The sequence below is a fragment of the Nerophis lumbriciformis genome, linkage group LG26 (genome assembly GCF_033978685.3).
Source record: "Nerophis lumbriciformis linkage group LG26, RoL_Nlum_v2.1, whole genome shotgun sequence".
Lineage (NCBI taxonomy): Eukaryota > Metazoa > Chordata > Actinopteri > Syngnathiformes > Syngnathidae > Nerophis > Nerophis lumbriciformis.
In genome coordinates, this window is record NC_084573.2 from 15646232 (window position 1) to 15670703 (window position 24472).

Sequence of the window (24472 nt, forward strand, 5' to 3'; positions counted from 1 at the left end):
TTTAGGCCATTTTCCTTCCACATCTACACTACAGATGGTGACCCCAGTTTAGGTCACACAGGACAAACACACCCAGACGTATAGGAGACGCTCACGTGCATGAAAATGCACACGCACACACACACACGCGCACACACACACACGCGCACACACACACACACACACACACACACACACACACACACATTGAGGCTGCAGATGTATCGAGGTCATGCCAGGCTCTAGGGTCGGGTTTCCTCCAAGAACAATGTGGAGCTTGTGTCGAACTGCACTGGAATTTAGACATACACACAAACACACACATAGACATTTTGGGACACTTATAAGGGCCTGTCATTATACTACATACAGTCTCTATACATCAGGAAGAACATTTGTACATTTTGAGGAAGACATTTGGGTGAAAATCTGACCAAAATTTGCAGGAAGTCACAGTTGATTGATTGATTGATTGATTGATTGATTGAAACTTTTATTAGTAGATTGCACAGTACAGTACATATTTCGTACAATTGACCACTAAATAGTAACACCCGAATAAGTTTTTCAACTTGTGTAAGTCTGGGTTCACGCTAATTAATTCATGGTAAAAAGGATATTGCATTGGCCGGGAATCAAACCTGGGCCTCCCGTGTGGTAGGCAAGAATTCTACCACTGAACAACCAATGTGACGCAGTTATCGTTATCACGTCGTGTCATTGCTGGTTTTACGAGCAGAGGAGCATGTTCGACAGCGCCTGCTACACCTGACATCCACTGTAATGATACCAAGTACAGGAGCGTATGTAGTTGATACTACTATGATTACATCGATATTTTTTAGCATTACAAAATCTTTTTTTTTTTTTTTTTTTTTAATTTATATTATGTTTATAATAAACTCAGGAAATACGTCCCTGGACACGAGAACTTAAATTATGACCAATGTATGATCCTGTAACTACTTGGTATCGGATTGATACCCAAATGTGTGGTATCATCCAAAATTAATGTAAAGTATCCAAACAACAGAATAATAATTGATTATTACATTTTAACAGAAGTGTAGATGTAAAAAAAAAAAAAAAAAAAACATGATAAAAGAGAACGTAAGCAGATATTAACAGTAAATAACACAAACCAGAATATTTTCTACTGCTTGTCCTTAATCATTTTGAAAAAATAATAGAATGATAATTAGCTGCTGCATATGTCAGCAGCTAAATTAAGGAGCCTTTGTTTGCTTACTTACTACTAAAAGAAAAGTTGTCTAGTATGTTCATTATTTTGTTTAAGGATAAAATTGCAATAAGAAACATATGTTTAATGTACTGTAAGATTTTTTTGGTAAAATAAAGCCAATAATGCCATTTTTTGTGGTCCCCCTTATTTAGAAAAGTATCGAAAAGTATCAAAATACATTTTGCTACCGGTACCAAAATATTGGTATCGGGACAACCCCAGTAGGCAGGGCCGACTTAACCTAACGGCCCCAGGGCCCCTCACATCCCCTGACTTCCTGGCTACGGCAACACACCGTAGCCTATACACTACTGCCATCCAATGTCTTGAATGTGCAACTGCAAGCAAAGTTTACTATATAATACTTGCAAATGAGACCCATAAGTGTAAGAAAACAAGATATAAGAACTGGACAGAACATTTATCCGTTCAGCTCAGTTAAATAAAACAATATAATTTAATAATTAACATTAAACAACACATTTGAAGACACACTAAAGCACCGTTAAGAATCCATTCTCACATATCGATTCTTAATGTGAAAGGTACCCATCCCTGCTACCAGTAGGCGTAGATCAGGGTTTGCATCTGTTGTACTATGGGGATGTGTTGCATAGTATGGTTAGTGCAATCATACTGCCGATGCTGATACTGATATTACCGATACTCTACAACGCCTGTGTTTTGACTCCGCAGGTCGGTGGCCGTGCTCACCGAGTGCATGAGGAACAAGGTGTTGGCCAAGTTTTTCCGCGAACGCCAGGAATCTCTGCGGCACTCCTTGCCCCTGGGCTCCTACCTGCTAAAGCCGGTGCAGAGGATCCTTAAGTACCATCTGCTGCTTCATGTACGTCCATCCCCAATGCTTCAAATGCATCAGAACTGTTTCCTCTTCTCTAGTGCTGGAGCCAAATGTTAAGGCATATGGCACTCGGTATGAATAGTCCCATGCTGCATGTGCTTTAAATAGAAGTGGAGGTAGCAATCTGCAAAATAAATGCACATACAGTCGTGGTCAAAGGTTTACATACACTTGTAAAGAACATAATGTCATGGCTGTCTTGAGTTTACAATATTTTCTACAACTCTTATTTTTTTGTGATAGAGTGATTGGAGCACATACTTGTTGGTCACAAAAAACATTCATGAAGTTTGGTTCTTTTATGAATTTATTATGGGTCTACTGAAAATGTGACCAAATCTGCTGGGTCTAAAGCAGGGGTGGGCAATTAATTTTTACCGGGGGCCGCATGAGCAACCCGAGCACTGCTGGAGGGCCACATCGACAATATTTCAATTAAATTTTGCTCAATATTATTTTTGATATACCGTAAGATAAATAATAATAATAATTAATAATAATAATAATACTTTCATGTAACCTAACTTAACTTTATATGAAAGCAGCTTGCTTTTGATGGTTTTATTTTTAACACTGTCTTACACTACACTTCCTGATGTACAATACAATGCAAAATGTCAATTTCTGCACAGGGTTAATTTAAAGTTTATCCTGCATCCTCTTTAAAAGTCATATTTGGACAACCATCTGTTGTCACACCTGCCAGCTTGTCCCATTTCAGTCCTAACATGTCCAAACACGCATTTACCTATGTGAACAAGTCATTACCTGTGGTTGTCCCTTTTAATTGACTGCATGGCTGCCAGCTCCTTCGTGATTTGAAAGTCAGCAGTTACCCCACGTAAGAAGATGAGCAGCTGGGCGTTGTTACGTACATCACAGCTCTCATCCAAAGCCAGCGAAAAACATTCAAAGTCGGCCGTTCTGTTCTTCAACTGAAGCTCCAAGTTTCAGGTGTTGTGCCGGATAATGCACCCCCGGCGTAGAATGCACCCCCTGACGGGAGTGTTATATCATCTAAAGCCCACACTTAGTTTCCACGTGCAAGATTGAATCTATTTAAAAAAGTTATTTAATAAGAAGCCAAAAGTGCAAAAACAATAATGTTCGTGTTGGAGGAGTTTTGAATGAATGAAATATGACATCAGTGCTGCAGTCTGCAGGTGTACCTAATGTTGTGGCCCAGCAGCGACTGCAGCACGGATTTCATATTTCATTCATTCACAACTCCTCCAACACGAACATTATTGTTTTTGCACTTTTGGCTTCTTATTAAATAACTTTTTTAAATAGATTCAATCTTGCACGTGGAAACTTTAAGTGTGGGCTTTAGTTGATATAACACTCCCGTCAGGGGGTGCATTCTACGCCGGGGGTGCATTATCCGGCACAACACCTGTTATATCAGTGCAACAGAGTCCAATAAGCACTCCTTAATAAACTCTCCGTCAGAAAACGCCTTACTTTTTCTGGCGATTTTGTGAGAAATGACAAAACTTGTCCTAACGGCTGCATATCTGGGGGTGTGAAATATGGCAAAAAGTCCTTGTTGAGTTTGCAGTTTTACCATCAACGCATCAGCCTCCCTTGCACGCACTTCATCAGACAGATTCCGGTATTTTTCCCCGTGCTTCGTTGTGTAGTGGCGATTCAAATTATATTCTTTAAACACAGCAACCTGTGTACCACAAATTAAGCACACGGCTTTACCTTTAATTTCTGTAAAGAAATACTTGGCAGTCCATGTCTTGTTGGAAACACGGCATTCGTCATCAACTTTTCTCTTTTTAGCTCTCATCACTTTTTCATCACCTTCACTCACAGGTTACACGCAGACATACGTCCATAAATAACACGTTTCAAAATAAAAGCAGCACAGTTGTATTCCGCGCACGACACATATTTTTTAAACTTTATTTTGTAATTTGTGATTGCCGCTGTTCACATTCACTCACGCGCATACGTCCACACGGAAGTAATACAAATAACGCTTTTCAAAACAAAAGCAGCACCGTTGTATTGCACACTCGACATAGCTACTTTTTAAAATGTATTTTGTAATTTATGATTGGCCTCACGCGGTCCCGCGGGCGGCAGAATGCCCAGGTCTGCATTATGGTCTTTACTAGTGTATGTAAACTTTTGACCACAACTGTATATACCCCTTTACTTCCCTTGGTGCAAGCGTCTGGCTCACTTGAGTGGTTTGTGTGTTTGCAGGAGATAGCCAACCATATGGAGAAGGACACCGAGACGTTTGAGGTTGTGCAGGAAGCCATAGACACCATGCAGAGAGTAGCTTGGCACATCAACGACATGAAGAGGAAGCACGAGCACGCTGTTAGGTTGCAGGTATGGCAAAGTGACAGTTCCACCAATTAAAACGGACCCTATCTTGCACATTTTTGGCAATCCCACACCCCATTCAGGTCTTTTTTAATGGGACTTTTTTTTTTTGGTTCAGCAGACTGATTTGAGCTCAGGGTAGGACTGAAAAAAGTACAGTAAGGCTCCACTTTTCAAAATAGCTTGACCGCAGTGTTTTCGCCGGGCTAATGATGGCCTTGCACAAGGAGAACACATAAAATCTTGTTTCTTCTATCAGTCGGACACCAAAATTGGTCAGCTGAACTCAGGAATGTGTGCAGTGTTTGTAGAAATACTTGAAGGGTGGTTTGTAATTTTGCTTGTTACGGAAGAAAATGACAACCTATAAAATCAGTACATTGTAATAGTCGTCCCTCGCTCACCACATCGCACTTTGAAATTTGCGGCTTGTCAAGGTCACTATGTTTGTGTTTTTTTATGTCTACAGTGCACTCATAAAAGTACAAAAAAACACTTCCAAAGCTGTAAAAAGGTTTTTTATGCTTTAGCTATGAAAAATCATCTATAATTCCTATTTTGCAGAAATTCATTTACAAAACCCCAAACCAGTGAAGTTGGCATGTTGTGTATTTACACAGCGTGCCAACTTCACTGGTAAATAAAAACAGAATGCAATGATTTGCAAATCCTTTTCAACCTATATTCAATTGAATAGACTGCAAAGACAAGATACTTAATGTTCGAACTGGTAAATGTTGTTATTTTTGCAAATATTAGCTCATTTGGAATTTGATGCCTGCAACATGTTTCAAAAAAGCTGGCAAAAGTGTCAAAAAAGACTGAGAAAGTTGAGGAATGCTCATCAAACATTTATTTGGAACATCCCAAAGGTGAACAGGCTAATTGGAACAGGTGGGTGCCATGATTGGGTATAAAAGCAGCTTCCATGAAATGCTCAGTCATTCACAAACAAGGATGGGGCGAGGGTCACCACTTTGTGAACAAATGCGTGAGCAAATTGTCCAACAATTTAAGAACAACATTTCTCAACAAGGAATTTAGGAATTTCACCATCTACGGTCTGTAATATCATCAAAAGGTTCAGAGAATCTGTAGAAATCACTGCACGTAAGCAGTAAGGCCGAAAACCAAAATTGAATGCCCGTGACCTTTGATCCCTCAGGCGGTACTGCATCAAAAAGCGACATCAGTGTGTAAAGGATATCACCACATGGGGGAAGGAACACTTCAGAAAACCACTGTCAGTAACTACAGTTGGTCGCTACTTCTGTAAGTGCAAGTTAAAACTCTACTATGCAAAGCCAAAGCCATTTATCAACAACACCCAGAAACGCCGCCGGCTTCGCTGGGCCCGAACTCCTCTAAGATGGACTGATGCAAAGTGGAAAAGTGTGTCGCATTATGAAGCCTGTTGAACAACTTAAGCTGTACATCAAGCAAGAATGGGAAATAATTCAAAAATTGGTCTCCTCAGTTCCCAAACGTTTACTGAGTGGTGTTAAAAGGAAAGGCCATGTAACACAGTGGTAAAAATGCCCCTGTGCCAACTTTTTTGCAATGTGTTGCTGCCATTAAATTCTAAGTTAATGATTATTTACCAAAAAAATAAATATGTTTCTCAGTTCGAACATTAAATATCTTGTCTTTGCAGTCTATTCAATTGAATATAAGTTGAAAAGGATTTGTAAATCATTGTATTAGTTTTTTTTTTTTTACGATTTTACACAACGTGCCAACTTCACTGGTTTTGGGTTTTGTACTACGGACAGGCCTGGAACCAATTAACAGTGATAAATGAGGGTTTATTGTATTACTCTTGGCAACCAGAAATGTCTCTCAGTGTGTGTATAAAAGACACAACCAGCCAAAATGCAGTTTAAGTCGATTATAATGAAATATTAGGAATGAATGTGTTATTGTGTTATGTGGGGCGGTTGGTAGAGTGGCCGTGCCATCAACCTGAGGGTTGCAGGTTCGATCCCCGCTTCCGCCATCCTAGTCACTGCTGCTGTCCTTGGGCAAGACACTTTACACACCTGCTCCCAGTGCCACCCACGCTGGTTTAAATGTAACTTAGATATTGGGTTTTCACTATGTAAAGCGCTTTGAGTCACTAGAGAAAAGCGCTATATAAATATAATTCACTTCACTTATTAATATTTTACAAGTTATGTAAAGATTTGTATTTACCACACATGCCATCAATTTGTATCATTAAACCATCTTCAACAGGACCCCAAAACTGACTGAGAGACGGCACGGGGACACACTACTTGTATATTCTGTATGAAATTGTGTTTTAAATTAAAATTGTCCCAAAGCTACCTTGTTATTGTGCAATACCAAGATATTCAAATAATACAGTTTAGAGCGACTTACAATAGCTGGCTAGCAGCTAGCATGCTAATCGCTAGGTGGAAACTAGGGCCGCTAATCGCTAGGTGACAATTTGCGTGTTTATCGCTGGTTAGCCTCTAGCGGGCTAATCGCCAGCTGGCAGGTAGGTTCGCTAATCACTCGGTGGCAACTAGAGCGCTAATTGTTAGCTATCTAAAATGATAACATGAATTTAATAAAAATACAGTGGAAGCTTTTATTTGTTTACGAACCAATCTTTTGACAAGTTTTGTCCATTTTGCTAACTCGATATGAGTCACAAAAACACAACAGACCAGTGTAGAAAGAAGAAGGGATTATTCCGTACATTAGGCGCACCAGGTTATAGGGCGCACTGTCGGGTTTTGAGGAAAAAATGATTTTAAGTGGCCTTATAGTCCGGAAAATACGGTAAGTAGATTTTACCTTTTAAAATGTTTATTATTGTAGCGATATGGTTGTTCAAGTTAAAGATTCTTGTGATTTCTGATTGTTTATGATGGCACCCAAGAGTTTTCGCGTGTTGGCAAAGCACACAGGACAGTTTAGTTGTCAATGTTGTTGTTTTGGCTTTTTGTTGATAGTTGATCCATCACCACCTTGTTGAAATACAGTACTGTATTGCACTTTAGATTGTGTTCAAACTAGTGCACAAAACTTCACAAAAATATGAACTTTTGTCGAGGCTGGAGCCCATTATTCATATTTACATTGTATTTTATTGAGAAACTTGCTTCACTATACAAACTTTTTCGTTTACGAACTCCATACTTGCCAACCTTGAGACCTCCAAATTCGGGAACTTGGAGGTCGGGGGGGGTTGAGGTGGGCGGGGGGCGGGGTTAAGGGGGAGGAGTATATTTATAGCTAGAATTCACTGAAATTCAAGTATTTCTATTTCTATTTCGATATATATATATATATATATATATATTTATATATATATTTATATATATATATATATATATATATATATATATATATATATATATATATAAATAAAATAAATACTTGACTTTCAGTGAATTTTAGCTATATATATATATATATATATATATATATATATGTATTTTATTATATATATATATATATATATATATATATATATATATATATATGTATTTTATTATATATATATACATATAAATAAAAGAAATACTTGAATTTCAGTGTTCATTTATTTACACATATACACACATAACACTCCTCTACTCATTGTTGTATTTGAAAGTGCAATGCTTTGCAGCCAGTAGCACAGCCTTTGAAGGAGCATAGGTATGGGCAGTGTAATATTCTGGGTTGGAGTCATTAACCAGGCGAGGTGATGAAGTTACGTCTCTTTACTTCATACTTCAGAACCGACTCCAACACTTGCCGTCAGGATGCGCAATACAACATAAACCGTTGGCCAACCAAAAAGTAACCACAGAACACTGTACCCAACATTCAACAGGAGATGGCAACAAACAACTTAGATCACTCTATTACAGGCAGCATCTGTGAAATTTAATTTGCAGGAAAGGAGTGAGTTTAGGGTTGAATTGTCCATCCTCGTTCTATTCTCTGTCACTCGTCGTCGCCATGACTGTGTCTTCTTCGTTCTTCTGCTTCGTCTCCTTCTTGTTGTGTGTGCAGTTGTGCACTCTCCAAAATCCGTAGATGTTATAACGTGACTGGGCCGGCACGTTGTTTATATGAAGGAAAAGCGGACGTGACGACAGGCTGTCCTCACTCAGGTCCGCACGGACCTGGAGGAGGCGTGCCTTAAGTCCGGCTGGAAATCGGGAGAAATTCGGGAGAATGGTAGTCCCGGGAGATTTTCAGGAGAGGCACTGAAATTCGGGAGTCTCCCAGAAAAATCAGAAGGGTTGGCAAGTATGACGAACTCTGTTCACAAACCAATTAAGTCCGTAAATCGAGGTTCCACTGTGTCCATGTTCATATTCACTGCCATTTCTAAACTCCACTACAGTGTGTTGGAATGTTAAAGTGTATATAAAAGACATTTTAATTAGTGGAAAAAATGGCGGGGGAATATGAAGAAATGTATTTTCAAAAAGTCTAATCAACCCAAAATGTCATGATCCCCTCCAGTTGAAGACATTCAACGATTAATCGAAGCAGCAGAATATGAATTTAAGCTTTTTTTTCTGATGGAATTGATCGATTAATCATTGCAGTCCTGATGGTAACATGCTTGGAATCCACATGCAATAACACACACCACGCCCACGCCTTCACCATTGCTTTATTCCCCTTGGGGGCGATGCACGGCTGAATAGCGCTTATACAGCTGTTGCAAGTTTTGTTGATTCTATGTAACATGTTAATGAGGTTTTTTTCCTTGGCCTCAGTCTGCACCCCCTCCCCGGAGTCCAGTCTTTGACTGAATATTTAATTACTCTTCCCTCTCCCCAGTGTTCACCTGTTTCTCACCTTTTTTTTTGTTTTCGGGGAGCCGGAAGTTGGCAGACCCGTCAGCGATCCTATTTCTGTCTCCTTGTAATGTTTGTCTGAACTTGAAAGGGATTGTGCTGAAAATCTAAATGTTCCCCTCGGGGATTAATAAAGTACTTCTAATTCTGATTCTGATAACAAAATAAAACCTGAAGATAAAATAACAAATAATTGTAACATAACCCTAATTACCATGTTTCTCTGTTGTCATTGCAGGAAATCCAGAGCTTGTTAACCAACTGGAAAGGCCCTGATCTGATTGGCTACGGCGAACTGGTCCTCGAAGGAACATTTCGACTGCAGCGAGCCAAAAACGAGAGAACTCTCTTCCTGTTTGATAAGCTCCTGCTGATCACAAAGAAGCGGGAAGAAACCTTCACGTACAAAGCTCACATCCTGGTGGGTGCCCCGAGTGACACGACAAAACGTGTTCTGAAGCGTATTTAAAAAATTGCACGTCTCGTTGCTTTTTCGCAGTGCTGCAACCTCATGCTGGTGGAAGTTATCCCAAAAGAGCCGCTGAGTTTCAGTGTGTTTCACTACAAGAATCCTAAACTACAGCACACAGTGCAGGTAATATTACATAACCAAGCATAATATCAGTGTTGAGGGTGGAATTATCTCACGCTAATGACAGACATTTTGTTACGAAACTACACAAATTACAAAACCCAAAACCAGTGAAGTTGGCACGTTGTGTAAATGGTAAATAAAAACAGAATACAATGATATACAAATACTTTTCAACCTATATTCAATTAAATAGACTGCAAAGACAAGATACTTAACGTTCGAACTGGTAAACTTTGTTATTTTTGGCAAATATTAGCTCATTTGGAATTTGATGCTTGTTTCAAAAAAGCTGGCACGAGTGGCAAAAAAGACTAAGAAAGTTAAAGAATGCTCATCAAACACTTATTTGGACCATCCCACAGGTGAACAGGCTAATTGGGAACAGGTTGGTGCCCTAACTGGGTATAAAAGCAGCTTCCATTAAATGCTCAGTCATTCACAAACAAGGATGGGACGAGGGTCACCACTTTGTGAACAAATGCGTGAGCAAATTGTCCAACAGTTTAAGAACAACATTTATCAACGAACTATTGCAAGGAATTTAGGGATTTCACCATCTACGGTCCGTAATATCATCAAAAGGTTCAGAGAATCTGGAGAAATCACTGCACGTAAGCAATGATATTACGGACCTTCGATCCCTGCATCAAAAACCGACATCAGTGTGTAAAGGATATCACCACATGGGCTCAGGAACACTTCTGAAAACCACTGTCAGTAACTACAGTTTGTCGCTACTTCTGTAAGTGCAATTTAAAACTCTACAATGCAAAGCCAAAGCCATTTATCAACTACACCCAGAAATGCCGCTGGCTTTGCTGGGCTCAAGCTCATCTAAGATGGACTTATGCAAAGTGGAAAAGTGTTCTGTGGTCTGACGAGTCCACATTTCAAATTGTTTTTGGAAACTGTGGACGTTGTAAGTTGAAAAGAATTAGCAAATCATTGTATTCTGTTTTTATTTACCATTTACACAACTTGCCAACTTCACTGGTTTTAGGTTTTGTAAATATGTTCATCTGTGTTCTACAAGAAAGCACGCTTTTAAATGGTTTATCCAAAACATCTCAGCTGTCTTTTTTGAAGTGTGCTATTATCTGGACTGTAATGATTTTTCTGCTGCCTGCAGGCTAAGTCCCAGCAAGATAAGCGCATGTGGATCTTACACCTGAAGAGGCTCATACTTGAAAATCATCCTGCTAAAATCCCTGCCAAAGTAAGGACACTCTGGTTGTGTTGCCTTTGTTCAAACATGTGTCAACTTTATCCTTGAATCATCTACCGTATTTTTTGGACTATAAGGCGCACTTAAAATCCTTTCATTTTCTCAAAACTCGACAGTGCGCCTTATAACCCGGTGCGCCTAATGTACGGCATAATTTTGGTTATGCTTACCGACCTCGAAGCTATTTTATTTGGTACATGGTGAAATGATAAGTGTGACCAGTAGATGGCAGTCACTCATAAGAGATATGTGTACACTGCAATATAACTCAAGTAAACAATGCCAACATTTTATATGTTCCATTGAAAATATAGAACATAACACATTGCGCTCAAAAATCTATCAAAATGTTTTAGTACGACTTTGGTAAGCTATGCAGCCGCACCGCTTGATTGATTGTACTGTGCTTCAACATACGAGTATTATTATGGTGTGTGTATAAGGTAAGTCATATTATCTGGCGTTTTGTTTTGCAATATTATGCAAAACCAACTTTTCTTACCTTCTGGTACCTGCTGATCTGTATTTAGGATCTGCATGGGTCCTGAAATGTGCGCGTCCGCCATTGTAGTCCGTGCCGTAGTCGATAAGCTTCTTCTTTTTCTTCATCTTCTTGTTATGTAGCATTCATCTTCCGCTGTTGTCATTTCTAATATGAAGTAGCGTAAAGTTCTAATTTATATCTGTCAGTGGACTAGCTATCAATGTAAACTGTAGTGAGTTTACATTATTCACCCACGGAACTTTAGTTATTAGAGGGTTCCGGTCTGATGGTTTTTCACGGGACACATATCTGGCCTTGTTGTTGCACTAGTGAGCCACGGATGAGGAGATGATGCTCCGTTATTGATTGAAGTAAAGTCTGAATGTCATTAAAACTGTTAGCTCCATCTTTTGACACTTCTTCCACACACGTCCTTGCACGCTACACAGTTTCAACAAAGATGACGGGGAGAAGACGCTGTCTAAGGTGAGCCACGTAAATAAGACCGCCCACAAAACGACGCATTCTGAAGCGACTGTCAGAAAGCGACTTGAAGATGATCTGTAAAACATCATCTATGCAACATTTTGACCAAAGAGCCACCATTACATGTTATGTAGACCACAAGGAAGTGTTTTACATTTAGAAAAAAATCATCATACAACCCCTTTAATGCGCCTTATAATCCGGTGTGCCCTATGGGCCGAAAAATACGGTACTTTAATACATTTTCTGTTCAATTATTTTGGTGAGTTTTGCCTCAATTGTACATGCAACTATAATATGGAGAGTTAAGGCTGGGATTGTAGTGCCACCAAGCTGTCCAAATATGCTACATACCCCATTAATCTTAACCCTCTGCCACTTTTGCTAGGCCAAACAAGCCATTCTGGAGATGGATGCAATGCGTAAGTAGAATAAAATCAATATGTGACTTGACAGTTTGGGACATAATAAGTTATTTTCCTGTGTTTTGTATCATTTCCTGTTCTCGTGCTTCTACTTTCTCTTTTTTAGTGTTGGAGTTCCTTCTTAGTTCCTAAAGCAGGGATATTCAACTAAAACACCCAACACCAGTGAAGTTGTCACGTTGTGTAGATGGTAATTAAAAACAGAATACAATGATTTGCAAATCCTTTTCAACTTATATTCAATTGAATAGACTGCAAAGACAAGATACTTAACATTCGAACTAGAAAACTTTGTTATTTTTTTCAAATATTCGCTCATTTGGATTTTGACGCCTGCAACATGTTTCAAAAAAGCTGGCGCAAGTGGCAAAAAAGACTGAGAAAGTTGAGGAATGCTCATCAAGCACTTATTTGGAACATCCCACAGGTGAACAGGCTAATTGGGAACAGGTGGGTGCCATGATTGGGTATAAAAGCAGCTTCCATGAAATGCTCAGTCATTCACAAACAAGGATGGGGCGAGGGTCACCACTTTGTGAACAAATGTGTGAGCAAATTGTCCAAAAGTTTAAGAACAACATTTCTCAACCAGCTATTGCAAGGAATTTAGGAATTTCACCATCTACGGTCCGTAATATCATCAAAAGGTTCAGAGAATCTGGAGAAATCACTGCACGTAAGCGATGATATTACGGATCTTCGATCCTTCAGGCGGTACTGCATCAAAAAGCGACATCAGTGTGTAAAGCATATCGCCACATGGGCTCAAGAACACTTCAGAAAACCACTGTCAGTAACTAAAGTTGTTCGCTACATCTGTAAGTGCAAGTTAAAACTCTACTATGCAAAGCGAAAGCCATTAATCAACAACACCCAGAAACGCCGGCGGCTTCGCTGGGCCCAAGCTCATCTAAGATGGGCTGATGCAAAGTGGAAAAGTCTTCTGTGATCTGACAAGTCCACATTTCAAATTGTTTTTGGAAACTGTGGACCTTGTGTCTCACGGACCAAAGAGGAAAAGAACCATCCGGACTGTTATAGGCACACAGTTCAAAAGCCAGCATCTGTGATGGTATGGGGGTGTATTAGTGCACAAGGCATGGGTTACCTACACATCTGTGAAGGCACCATTAATGCTGAAATGTACATACAGGTTTTGGAGCAACATATGTTGCTATCCAAGCAATGTTATCATGGACGCCCCTGCTTATTTTAGCAAGACAATGCCAAGCCACATGTTACAACATGTGGCTTCATAGTAAAAGAGTGCGGGTACTAGACTGGCCTGCCATTAGTCCAGACCTGTCTCCCATTGAAAATGTGTGGTGCATTATGAAGCCTAAAATACCACAATGACTGTTGAACAACTTAAGCTGTACATCAAGCAAGAATGGGAAAGAATTCCACCTGAAAAGCTTCAAAAATTGGTCTCCTCAGTTCCCAAACATTTACTGAGTGTTGTTAAAAGGAAAGGCCATGTAACACAGTGGTAAAAATGCCCCTGGGACAACTTTTTTGCAATGTGTTGCCGCCATTAAATTTTAAGTTAATGATTATTTGAAAAAATAAAAAAAGTTTCTCAGTTTGAACATTAAATATCTTGTCTTTGCAGTCTATTCAATTGAATATGAGTTCAAAAGGATTTGCAAATCATTGTATTCTGTTTTTATTTCCCATTTACACAACATGCCAACTTCACTGGTTTTGGGTTTTATGAATCGTTTTGGGGGCCACGTTTCCGGAAAGCTAAAGACTGGGGTGTCGGACTTCTCCCTTTACTATTTATTTATATATTTACTAGTCATATTTTGTATATTTCGGAGAACCAACGTCAACTACAGTAACATTTGATTTTTGATCTACTTATTTAGCACTCGCTGTTTTTAAGGACCTTCTGCAAAAAAAGCTAGTCAAAGATCAAAATGACAGCACTCTAGTGTTTTTAAGAATCCATCCATCCATCCATTTTCTACCGCTTTTCCCTTTTGGGGTCGCGGGGGGTCGCTGGAGTTTTTAAGAATCTGCTGCAAAAAAAGTTTTTTGAACTGAACTGGCAAGCCACCAGGTGAGTAGCCCGAACGATGACTAAGAGAGGACCTAAAACAGCACCTTGAGGAACACCACTTAAGAATTTGAACAAATGTGAACTGACTGCATCTGAAGTAAACACCTTAATTGCATAAAGCACATTATGAAAGATGTATGTAACTGCTATAAAAGGAGAGGACTTAAAGTGTGCCCTGGGGAATGCCTGAGTTATGTAAATCACAAGTTTGCACCCTAGTGTTCTATGTCTGCTTGCAAGGTTAAAATGTCAGTGCAAGATCAATGTGTTTGCAGGTACAAGTTTTAGTGTGTCTAGGAAATTTGCTGCAAAAATGTTTGTTTTCCAAGTTTTGAACTGAATCGTATATAATATATATAATATAGTGTCATTCTGGGGCCTGATTTTGCCCTCCGGGCCGCCAGTTAAATAGCCCTGCCTTATAGGTTTTGCTGCACCTCCCATTTTCTGTTCGGTTTTCCTCCAGCACACCTGTTTTCAATTGGCAGTTAGGTTCTTTGTGGTTCACTTGTAGAGTGCTGGATGCCTTGCTGCCAATGCATACTCTGCACTGGCCTGCTGCCTTTTTTTATTTTTTTCGTATTTAATTAAACTCTTTTACCAGCACGTCGCCATCTATCTCTGCATCCTAGGGTTAAAACAGTCGTCAACCATGTGAGAACCATGACAATATCATACAGCATGTTGTAATATATCCCCTCCGTCTTCCTCCAGACCATCCTGGATTTCATTTCAGCATCCCTGACGGTGACAAGAAGGATTCCCCACAGACAAAGGAGGGCCCCTCCCCTCGCAGAGGACGCAGGAAAGGTAAGAATTGTCTTTTCATCATTCTTTTTTTTACATCAAACTTGATGAACAAAAACACAAAATTATTCATTTGTGCCCTCAGAACCTCTTTCAAAATTACTGAAGAATGCCAGGCAGAATGCTGCCAACACTGATGGAGAAAAGGTGAGTCATAAAAAAGTGTAATTGATCCTGAATGTAAAATATACATTGAAGTATGCTCCAAAATAATGCACCTATTCAATTTACCATCCTGTAGTTGCTGAGTATGTGGTCTACTACAGCAGGCCTGGGCAATTATTTTGCCTTGGGGGCCAAATTTAGAGAAAAAAATGTGTCCGGGGGCCGGTATATCTATTTTTAGGAACACTAATACAAAACCTCACAATATCTGATTGAATGCTAAAAACGTTGTGACAGACCGCTTTAAAAAAACACAATGGAATTTAAAACATTTTTACTGAATGAGACACCCAGAATGTACATGAAAATAAAGAATGTGGGATTTACTATATTAACTATGATCGATAAAACACTGAATATTGACAACATATGAACATCACACCCCCTTTCCATCGACATATCTTACAATCAAGCGAAACGCAACAAAAATGCAACAAACACAGCAAAAAAAACTCACCTACAATCTGATATATCTGAGATATCACTAAGCTTTAGAACTTTGTTGTAAAAATCTCCTTCCGCGTCCCTGACACCCGCATTTCAGGCTGGCCTCTGTGGAAACACTCCCCACCCACACCGCTTGGTGCCTCGTCTGAGCTGCTGTGACTTAGATTACCATAGTAACTAATTATATTACCATAGTAACTAGTATATCATGCAAAAGCACAGATTCCAACCATTATAATACTTTGTATAGTTCAAGACTTACGGTCATTAGAAAACATCACTGCACATCAATAATGGCAGCTACAGTTTCCATCTTAAAGATCTAAAAAAATGATTTGGGAATGTCCGGCGGGCCAGATTGAAGAGCTTAATGGGCTGCATTTGTACTACAGTGACATTTTTTTGGCAGATTTTAATGACAGATTTGTGGCCTGAAAGAAACGAATACAAAGAGAATATCAATCAAAACTGTGCACCGTAATATAAAACCATTTTAAAAATTGTATTTAATAACTACATTTAGTATATACAATAAAATGCATCAGTTACGACTTCTCTTAAGAACTAACACTGATTCTAAAACGCAGAGCTTTAGAAAGCATTAAGTTGTCTCGAGAGTCCTCTGGCGGTCAAACTGGGTAATTACAAGGACGTGAACAATGCTTGAGCAACGAGGTCCCAGTATCACATTTCAGAGCCTAAAAAATCAGGAAGATCATTAAAACAGATTATATATGATGTTATTGTGTGTTTACTGTGTCTATGTGTTTGTGTTTTTCTACCTGCCTTAGGAGAATAGATGCAATTTAGCTTTTGGGCTAATTCCAGCGTATTTATGTTGAAGCTGTTTTCTTACTGACACATTAATTAGTAGGCACTGTCCTAATTCAAATAAATAAAATAAATAATCATAGACATGAAATTAAACGGGCAGCACTGTGGAACAGTTATGATGATTTGTTATAGTTCAGTTGTTCCTATGTCCTGGAACAGCTGGATGTAGAATTTAACTCTGTTGTCACAGGGGTTTGCAACACTTCAGCTTTAGTTGGAGTTTAGGTGACATCTGACATTCGTCTTCACTCGATAATCTAGAAGAGACTGTCTGAACTTCCTGTTTATGCACATGTAGTTGATCTTATTTTTAGTATTGATTGTGATACCCACGTGACTTTATGGATGGGTTCAATGGGAAAGAGAGTGCCTCCTATGACCAGGTTGTTGTCTGCACAGGCGTCCGCAAAGATCTCTTCGTTTTCGTTCATGGTGCAAATATTTTGCTTTCCCGTTTTAAAATGGTATCCGTTGTTGTCCATTTCTACCTTTTGAATTCATGTCGCCCATGAGCACAATGATATCTCTTGCTGGTCTATTCTGTAGTATCTGTTGCAGTTGGTTGTAGAAGTTGTCCTTTGATTCGTCCTCGGCATTATTGGTGGGTGCATGCGTGTGCCTCACAATACGAAGGTCTTGGGGTCGGGGTATTTCTGTGTGGAGTTTGCATGTTCTCCCTGTGACTGCGTGGGTTCCCTCAGGGTACTATGGCTTCCTCTCACCTCCAAAAACATGCACCTGGGGATAGGTTGATTGGCAATACTAAATTGGCCCTGTGATGAGTTGGTGACTTGTCCAGGGTGTACCCCGCCTTCCGCTTAAATCCAGCTGGGATAGGCTCTAGAACCCTCGCGACCCCGAAAGGGACAAGCAGTAGAAAATGGATAGATAGATGAAATTAACCTCTTAAGGCCCAAGCTGTTTGTTTACATGCTTTTTTTTGTATTTCACTTTGCTATTTGGCCTTATTAGACCCTAATTAGAATAAAAACTAAAAAACATCTTTTGATATGATGTACTTAGTCCATAAGTACACAAACGTGTACTTCATGTGTAGTAACATGCTAATTTTTATTTTTACACTTTTTTTTCCAAATTCCATTGTATGTTATACTCTTCTGACACCACCAGATAGCAGTATACGTGTCCATATGTCGGCATAAGACCCCAATTCAGTAGTGTACACAATTTTGGAAATAAGAGCTAAAAAGGTGCTGTCCACGCATATGGCCACTCAGGCCTTTAGAGGTAAATAAATAAATATAAACCAGGGTTACATTACATGAATGGGATTGTGCTGAAAATCTTGTTTTCCCCTCAGGGACTGATAAAGTATTTCTGATTCTGAAACACTGTGTGAGCATGTTAGCATAAATTAAAAATAAACTTATATTTTCATCATTTTAGCTCAAGGGCCGCATGAAGGAAAATCTATTCCCACGTGGTCCGGACTGGTAAAATCATGGCATAATAGCTTAAAAATAAAGACAACTTCAGATTCTTTTCTTAGTCTCTTACTTAGGCCAAAAATAGAACAAGTCCATTCTGAAAATGTACATACTACAAATAATCCTCTTGGCAAAACACTTGACGTAAATTGAAAACTCTGAGGAAAAATTTGTTGCAGTTTCAAAAACACCATGAAGAACACAATGAATTTAGACTTTGTCTCAGTGTTTTTACAAAGCCATTAAACTTCAAGCACTTCCTGTTTAGCATTCTAACATTGGTAGTTTTTTAAAAATGTTTGGAAAAGCAACCGATTGTTTCCACAAACCACCGCATTGGTGAAATCCGCATACTGCCACAACACATTCATTTATCATCATTCAAATATTACAATTAGAATTAAACATGGTGTCAGTTATCAAAACGACACCATAGCTTTGTGATGTGGCTTTAGTGAACAGAGCCTGCCAGGACTTAAAACCTCATTTTAATTCTTCCACCTTCTGTAGCCTTTGTTCCGTGTCCATATTTTTGTCTTTGTGTTTCTTAGACGTTTCATAGTCTCTTCTTAGATTATATTCTTTCATTACAGCCACACTTTCTCCACACACAAGACACACAGGTTTGCCTTTTACCTCCGTGTACATGTACTCTGCCTCCCACCCGACTTGAAACCCCTGTTTTCACCGTCCACCTTCCGTTTAGCCATTATTGCTGAAAGTTGACATCCGCCCTGAATGCTGATGAATAATGAAGCCGAGGCCCACTCGCAGTGAGTTCGCGGGCTACCGTTGCATTGTGAGTAATGGAGTATTGGTGCGTGCAAAACAGCAGCAGGTGGCTACTAATCAAATATCATCCCGGGGGCCATAGATAATTCATTCATGGGCCGGTCTGGCCCGCGGGCCTTGTCTTTGACACCTAGCTGTTAGACGGTTGCAATTACCATTAATTAACAAGCAGGGACTATGGAGGGGGTGTGCTAAAAAGGAAGCGACATCACAGACTGCATTAGCAAAATAAGAGTTCTGCAGAACAAGGTCAAACTGAAACACTTTCCGACAGAGTCACTGTAGTTAAATAAAATAATAGGTAAACAAAGTTAATCCAGAGATTGTCCTATGTATTGTCTTCATAGAGGGTTAAATTAGAGTAACAGTACCACTCACGCAGGCATTAATTAACATAAAAGAAAAAACATATTTTTGTTTCATTCCAGCGAACAAGTCTGGGCGCCACCCTGCTCTCTCCCGTGTCCCAGCTGGCTCTGGGTACAATAGGTCGCAGCCGCAGTCTCATCAACCAATCACAGGAGTCTTTGGACCCAGGTGACCACAGTGATCGAGAGGAAGGGGAGGAGCCACATCAGCAAGATGCAGATGATGAGGATGAGAGCGGCCTGGTCAGTTTTAAGATCAGAACATATCAGTATTTAGGCCACTTCTGGTGCTAAAGGTATGATTCTTCATTCAGGGAGGTGGGAAGAGGTTGCGAGTCCCAGGTAAAAGCAGTAGGAAGAGGCTGAACCCTCAAGCATCAGTAGACAGTATTGAACAGTGGAAAGCCTTTAACATGAGTCCTTCAGATATACAGGTATGGAATTGTTCATCTAAAAACCTCAAATGTGCACCTTATTATGTCATTAATGTCATTTTCATTTCCTACCTTTTAGAGAGCCAGAGAATCCCTTGTGAGGGATGTAAGTCACCACCCGCCACTTCGCAGAACCTCTAATGTGACAGAGGAACCTCCAGAGTCCTCGGTCCCATCAGTAGTAGTGACAGATAGTGAGCACTCTGTTAGGAACATTTGGGCAGACCACCGCGCTCGCAGAGCCATGTTCCCCACCAGACAGCGAACCATGCAGCCCGATGATGACGACGAGGATATCTACCAGATGTTTGTTCCCACAGAACCAGGCAGAGCAGAACCTGAGGCACCCTCAGGGAGATCAGACGAGACGTTGTCTCCGAGGACGGCCCGGCCTTGTAGCTGGCATGTAGAGCAGCTACCTTGTGTCCAAATTGAAGCTCCCTCAAATGGCAGCAGGGTTCTGCGAAGGGCGAGTAGTGTCGGGGAGACTGCTACAGAAGTTCAACAGAATCCAGATGACAACCAGCCTGGTCACAACCTGGAAGTGATTCACACAGAGTCCTCCAGCAATGACATATCTGGGTCTTCGTCAGCCGAACAGCTAACAATGGATGATATTGAAAATGTTTATGACAACATCAACTATAAAGACCTTAAGAGAATGGGCCTTGTCAGAAGAGATTCAGATGGGTCACGGAAAGAACATTCCCATTGCCAATTAAAAATTGCACCTAATGTGCCAGAGGTACCAGACACCACAGAACCGATCATCAAATTTGATAATTACGAAGATACCAATCAGTTCACCACTCAAGAAGGGAAGCCGGTGCAGAGATCTGAGCTAAACATGGTCGAGGAGAACATCTATGACACCATTTGCTTTCGGGATCCTCCATCACTAGAAGCAATAGGAATCAACGCCGATCAGCAGAGAGAAAGTCTGCTGCCTTCTGAACAAGACTTAAGTGGGAGCATCCGAGCGTTTGTGTCAGAGCAGAGTCTCCGCTTTGGAAATGATGAAAGATCCCTCCATTCCGTCCAATCAGAGCCAGAGTACTCCTCGTCCTCTGCTTTCATCGCCTCTAAACATTCACAGAAAGGAAATCGAATGTCAGAACACGGTGATGAGCTCTGGAATGACTTGGAAAACTACATCAGGAACAACGAAAAGAAAGCTGAACGACTGCCTTCTGCATTCCCGGTCAATGCCAGTGAGTCACTAAAGAGGACACCCTCAGTCAAAACCAGTCCTCTGGCTGATCCCCAATTAGCCATGTATCCAACTAAGAGCCCCCCAGCACATCAGGCTAGACCACCCCCTGTGCGCTCATCCCAATCTTTCACCATCCCAGTCATCAACCTCTCTGACTTTCAAGGTGACGGAACCACTGAGGGTGAACTTCAGAGTCCTGCTTCTAGTCCAAAACCTCTTCCAGTCGCACCAGAACCCTTACCCGGCACAGTGAAAAGCATTCGCAACAGACTGGCTCGCCTAAGTAGCGGCAGCTTCCGATTAGAGGATGATGACCTGGTCGAACTTCCTCCAAAAACCCCTCCTCAGAGAGAGAATTCTATCAAGGATCTCCATAGTTTGTTTCCAGGGCAGCTGGCAGTTCTGGACTCGCCACTGGCCTCCTCCTCTCTCCTGCTGGGTGAGTCAGTAGACTTCCCCCTGGAACTTATGGACAAATCCAAGAGTCGTGTCTTTCTGATGGCACGACAGTATAGCCAGAAGATAAAGAAAGCTAACCAACTGTTGCGTATGAGGAGTATGGATCCTGGGGACTCGTGTGGTCGACACAGACCTGACAGGAGGCAGAAAGACCTCGCGGCCATCTTAGAGGAGAAGAAACAAGGGGGAGCTGCTATAGGTAATGCAAAACATTTGTTTTTCAGATATTACATATCTTGTTACCATTAAAAGTGCAAGGCAAGAGAACCATATTGACCCTGATAAAAAAAAAAATACTGATGGGTCGTCCTACCTGGGTAGGGTGACCAGATCCAAATTACCAGATGTTGGATGTTTGTGTGGGACAATGTGGAAAACCAATGCATCCAGGTAGTCTTAAAAAAACAAAAAAAAACATTTCTATTGTGCTTCTAAACTCATAACATTACTAGGTTTTGCCATGCAGTGGATTCAGTAGCACATAACAGACTGCAAATAAAAACTGGAAAAAAAATTGCATCTTATTGAAAACAACAACCAAAAACAAAAGGATGGACCATATCTCTGTTTAGAAAAAAAAAATCCATTATAAAAATATACAAAGCTAAAACAATACATTAAATCGCTTATCAAGTCTCGCCATAAAAAAAAATGCCTCCATCCATCTTCTTCCGCTTATCCGAGGTCGGGTCGCAGGGAAGCAGGGAAGCCCAGACTTCCCTCTGCCCAGCCACTTCGTCGAGCTCCTCCCGGGGGATCCCAAGGCGTTCCCAGGCCAGCCGGGAGACATAGTCTTCCCAACGTGTCCTGGGTCTTTCCCGTGGCCCCCTACCGGTAGGACGTGCCCTAAACACCTCCCTAGGGAGGCGTTCGGGTGGCATCCTGACCAGATGCCCGAATTACCTCTTCTGGGTCCTCTCGATGTGGATGGGCAGCAGCTTTACTTTGAGCTCCTCCCGGGTGACAGAGCTTCTCACTCTATCTCTAAGAGAGTGCCCCGCCACCCGGCAGAGGAAACTAATTTCGGCCGCTTGTACCCGTGATCTTGTCCTTTCGGACATGAACCAGAGCTCATGACCATAAGTGAGGATGGGAACGTAAATTGACCGGTAAATTGAGAGGTTTGCCTTCCGGCTCAGCTCCTTCTCAAGTACCGGTACCAAAATATTGGTATCGAGACAATCCTAGTTCGCGTATATTGGGGCTAATTAGGCAGGAAGCACCAGTGTAACAGTCTTTTGTCTAGCTTGTCATACCTTTTTAAACCAAGCAGGACCGTTTTATTCAGGATGGTTTGGCCTTGGAGGGATTCCATTTCTTCCTTTAATTGTAATGTATTCTGGTCGAGTGGTAACATACATCTCATATATTGTATTTCATCTTCAGGTGCAAGGATAGCAGAGTATTCCCAGCTCTATGACCAGGTAATGTTCAAAGACTCCTCCGCCACAGTGCACCATAGCCACCCCGGTCTTTCGTCTTCTCCATCCTTGCCTGAGACCTCCGCGGAGGAAGAGTGGCTACACTCCACCTACAGCAATGGAGAGCTTTCCAGCTTCATGTCGTCTTCCGGCGACGTGCGCAATGCAAGAGCCTCTTCCACGCCTGAGCGTAAACTTACCGCTTCCCGCTCCATCCCTTCTTTCATCACCCCGAGCTCACCGCCATCCCAGAGATGGAGCTCGTGCATATCAGCGCCCAGCGAGAAAGACGAACATGTGTACAGTACCATCCAGAGACAGCCTTCCTCTCCGACAAGACACTGTCAGTCGGTCAGCTCGTTAAGTAGCTTGCAAGTGGAGAAAAACAACCAACCCGGACTAAAATGTAACGGGCCGGCTGTGGATTATTCCCCCGAAAGACTCCATGGTCCCTTTTTGGGTCATGCAGGTCGTCAGAGCAGCCTCCCAGAGAGATCTACCCAAGGAGAGTCCGATCTCACCTTGCATGACGGCCAACATGTAGTTGTCCTAAACCGAATGTCCGCTTTAAGCATCCTCACCGCCACCCAGAACTACTTTGCCAACTTCAAGGACAACGGCGACGACGACGACTACGTGGAGATCCGCTCCGAGGACGAAATCAACCCGGAGAATTGTGGCGCGACGCAGCAAAGTCTCAGCTCTGTGGCTGGGCTTTCCCATCAAAACCGGGGTCCCGTCCATTCCCGGAGTTTGCCGTGTACGCCGGGGCATGCCGCCAGATCACTGGATTGTGAGCATTTGGAGAAGTATCTATGGAGTGAACCACAACAGAGCCAACCCAAAATCGTCCAGTCTCTAAGGGAAAAGCTTCACTGTCTGAGCTCCAGTAGCTTAGCTTAAGTCTACCAAAATCCATTGCAACAGAAAGAGTCCCTGCTACTGCTACTTTATCCACAAACAAAAGGAAATAACCGCAAATGTAGCTCAAGTTATTCGTAAACCAAGTTCTTGGATTGCAGAGTACAAATATTTTGTACACTGATTATGTAAATAACTCCTATTTTACGCTTCAAGGTAAACGATGTAGGATCTTATCAGTGAACAATAGCGCTTTGAATTCTACATGCAAGCCGCCTTAGCACTTCCAGTCTGCTTATTAAGTATTGTTACAAACCTGTTACTGATAATTAGAGGTAAAATCATATCAGTGCCCAACATCTTAAATAGATCCGCGGAACTTTTTTATTTTGAGTGGCATTTTAAGCACCTGTAAAAATAAACATTAAACAAATGGCAAATAAATGTAACACAGCTACATGCTAGCTAATACAAATCTAATATGCTCAGCATACTCATTTTAGTGATTGTGCGCCGTGACCGAGGTACAGTAGATTAAAAAGTAGTAGGTTGATATAAATAAGAAATGTACCGTATTTTCCGGACCATTTTTCTGCAGATGAGCGGGTCTAGTCAGGTCTTTTTTCATACAAAAGGCGTACCGGATTATAAGGCGCATTAAAGGGGTCATATTATTATGATTTTTTTCTAAATGTAAAA

General features: G+C 41.0%; 1 protein-coding gene across 1 annotated transcript in view; it reads left to right on the forward strand.

The window, feature by feature from the left end:
* LOC133623869 (pleckstrin homology domain-containing family G member 1) overlaps nt 1–24323 on the forward strand; it is a 94134-nt gene extending 69811 nt beyond the window's left edge. Inside the window, exons 6-17 of the mRNA XM_061987331.2 lie at nt 1919–2069; nt 4305–4436; nt 9483–9665; nt 9744–9839; nt 10969–11055; nt 12423–12456; nt 15239–15334; nt 15417–15478; nt 19446–19628; nt 19700–19819; nt 19899–21690; nt 22878–24323. Coding sequence (XP_061843315.2) covers nt 1919–2069; nt 4305–4436; nt 9483–9665; nt 9744–9839; nt 10969–11055; nt 12423–12456; nt 15239–15334; nt 15417–15478; nt 19446–19628; nt 19700–19819; nt 19899–21690; nt 22878–23815 — 3874 coding nt within the window. The 3' untranslated portion in view covers nt 23816–24323. The remainder of the gene's footprint in view (nt 1–1918; nt 2070–4304; nt 4437–9482; nt 9666–9743; nt 9840–10968; nt 11056–12422; nt 12457–15238; nt 15335–15416; nt 15479–19445; nt 19629–19699; nt 19820–19898; nt 21691–22877) is intronic.
* Nucleotides 24324–24472: the final 149 nt, after the last annotated feature.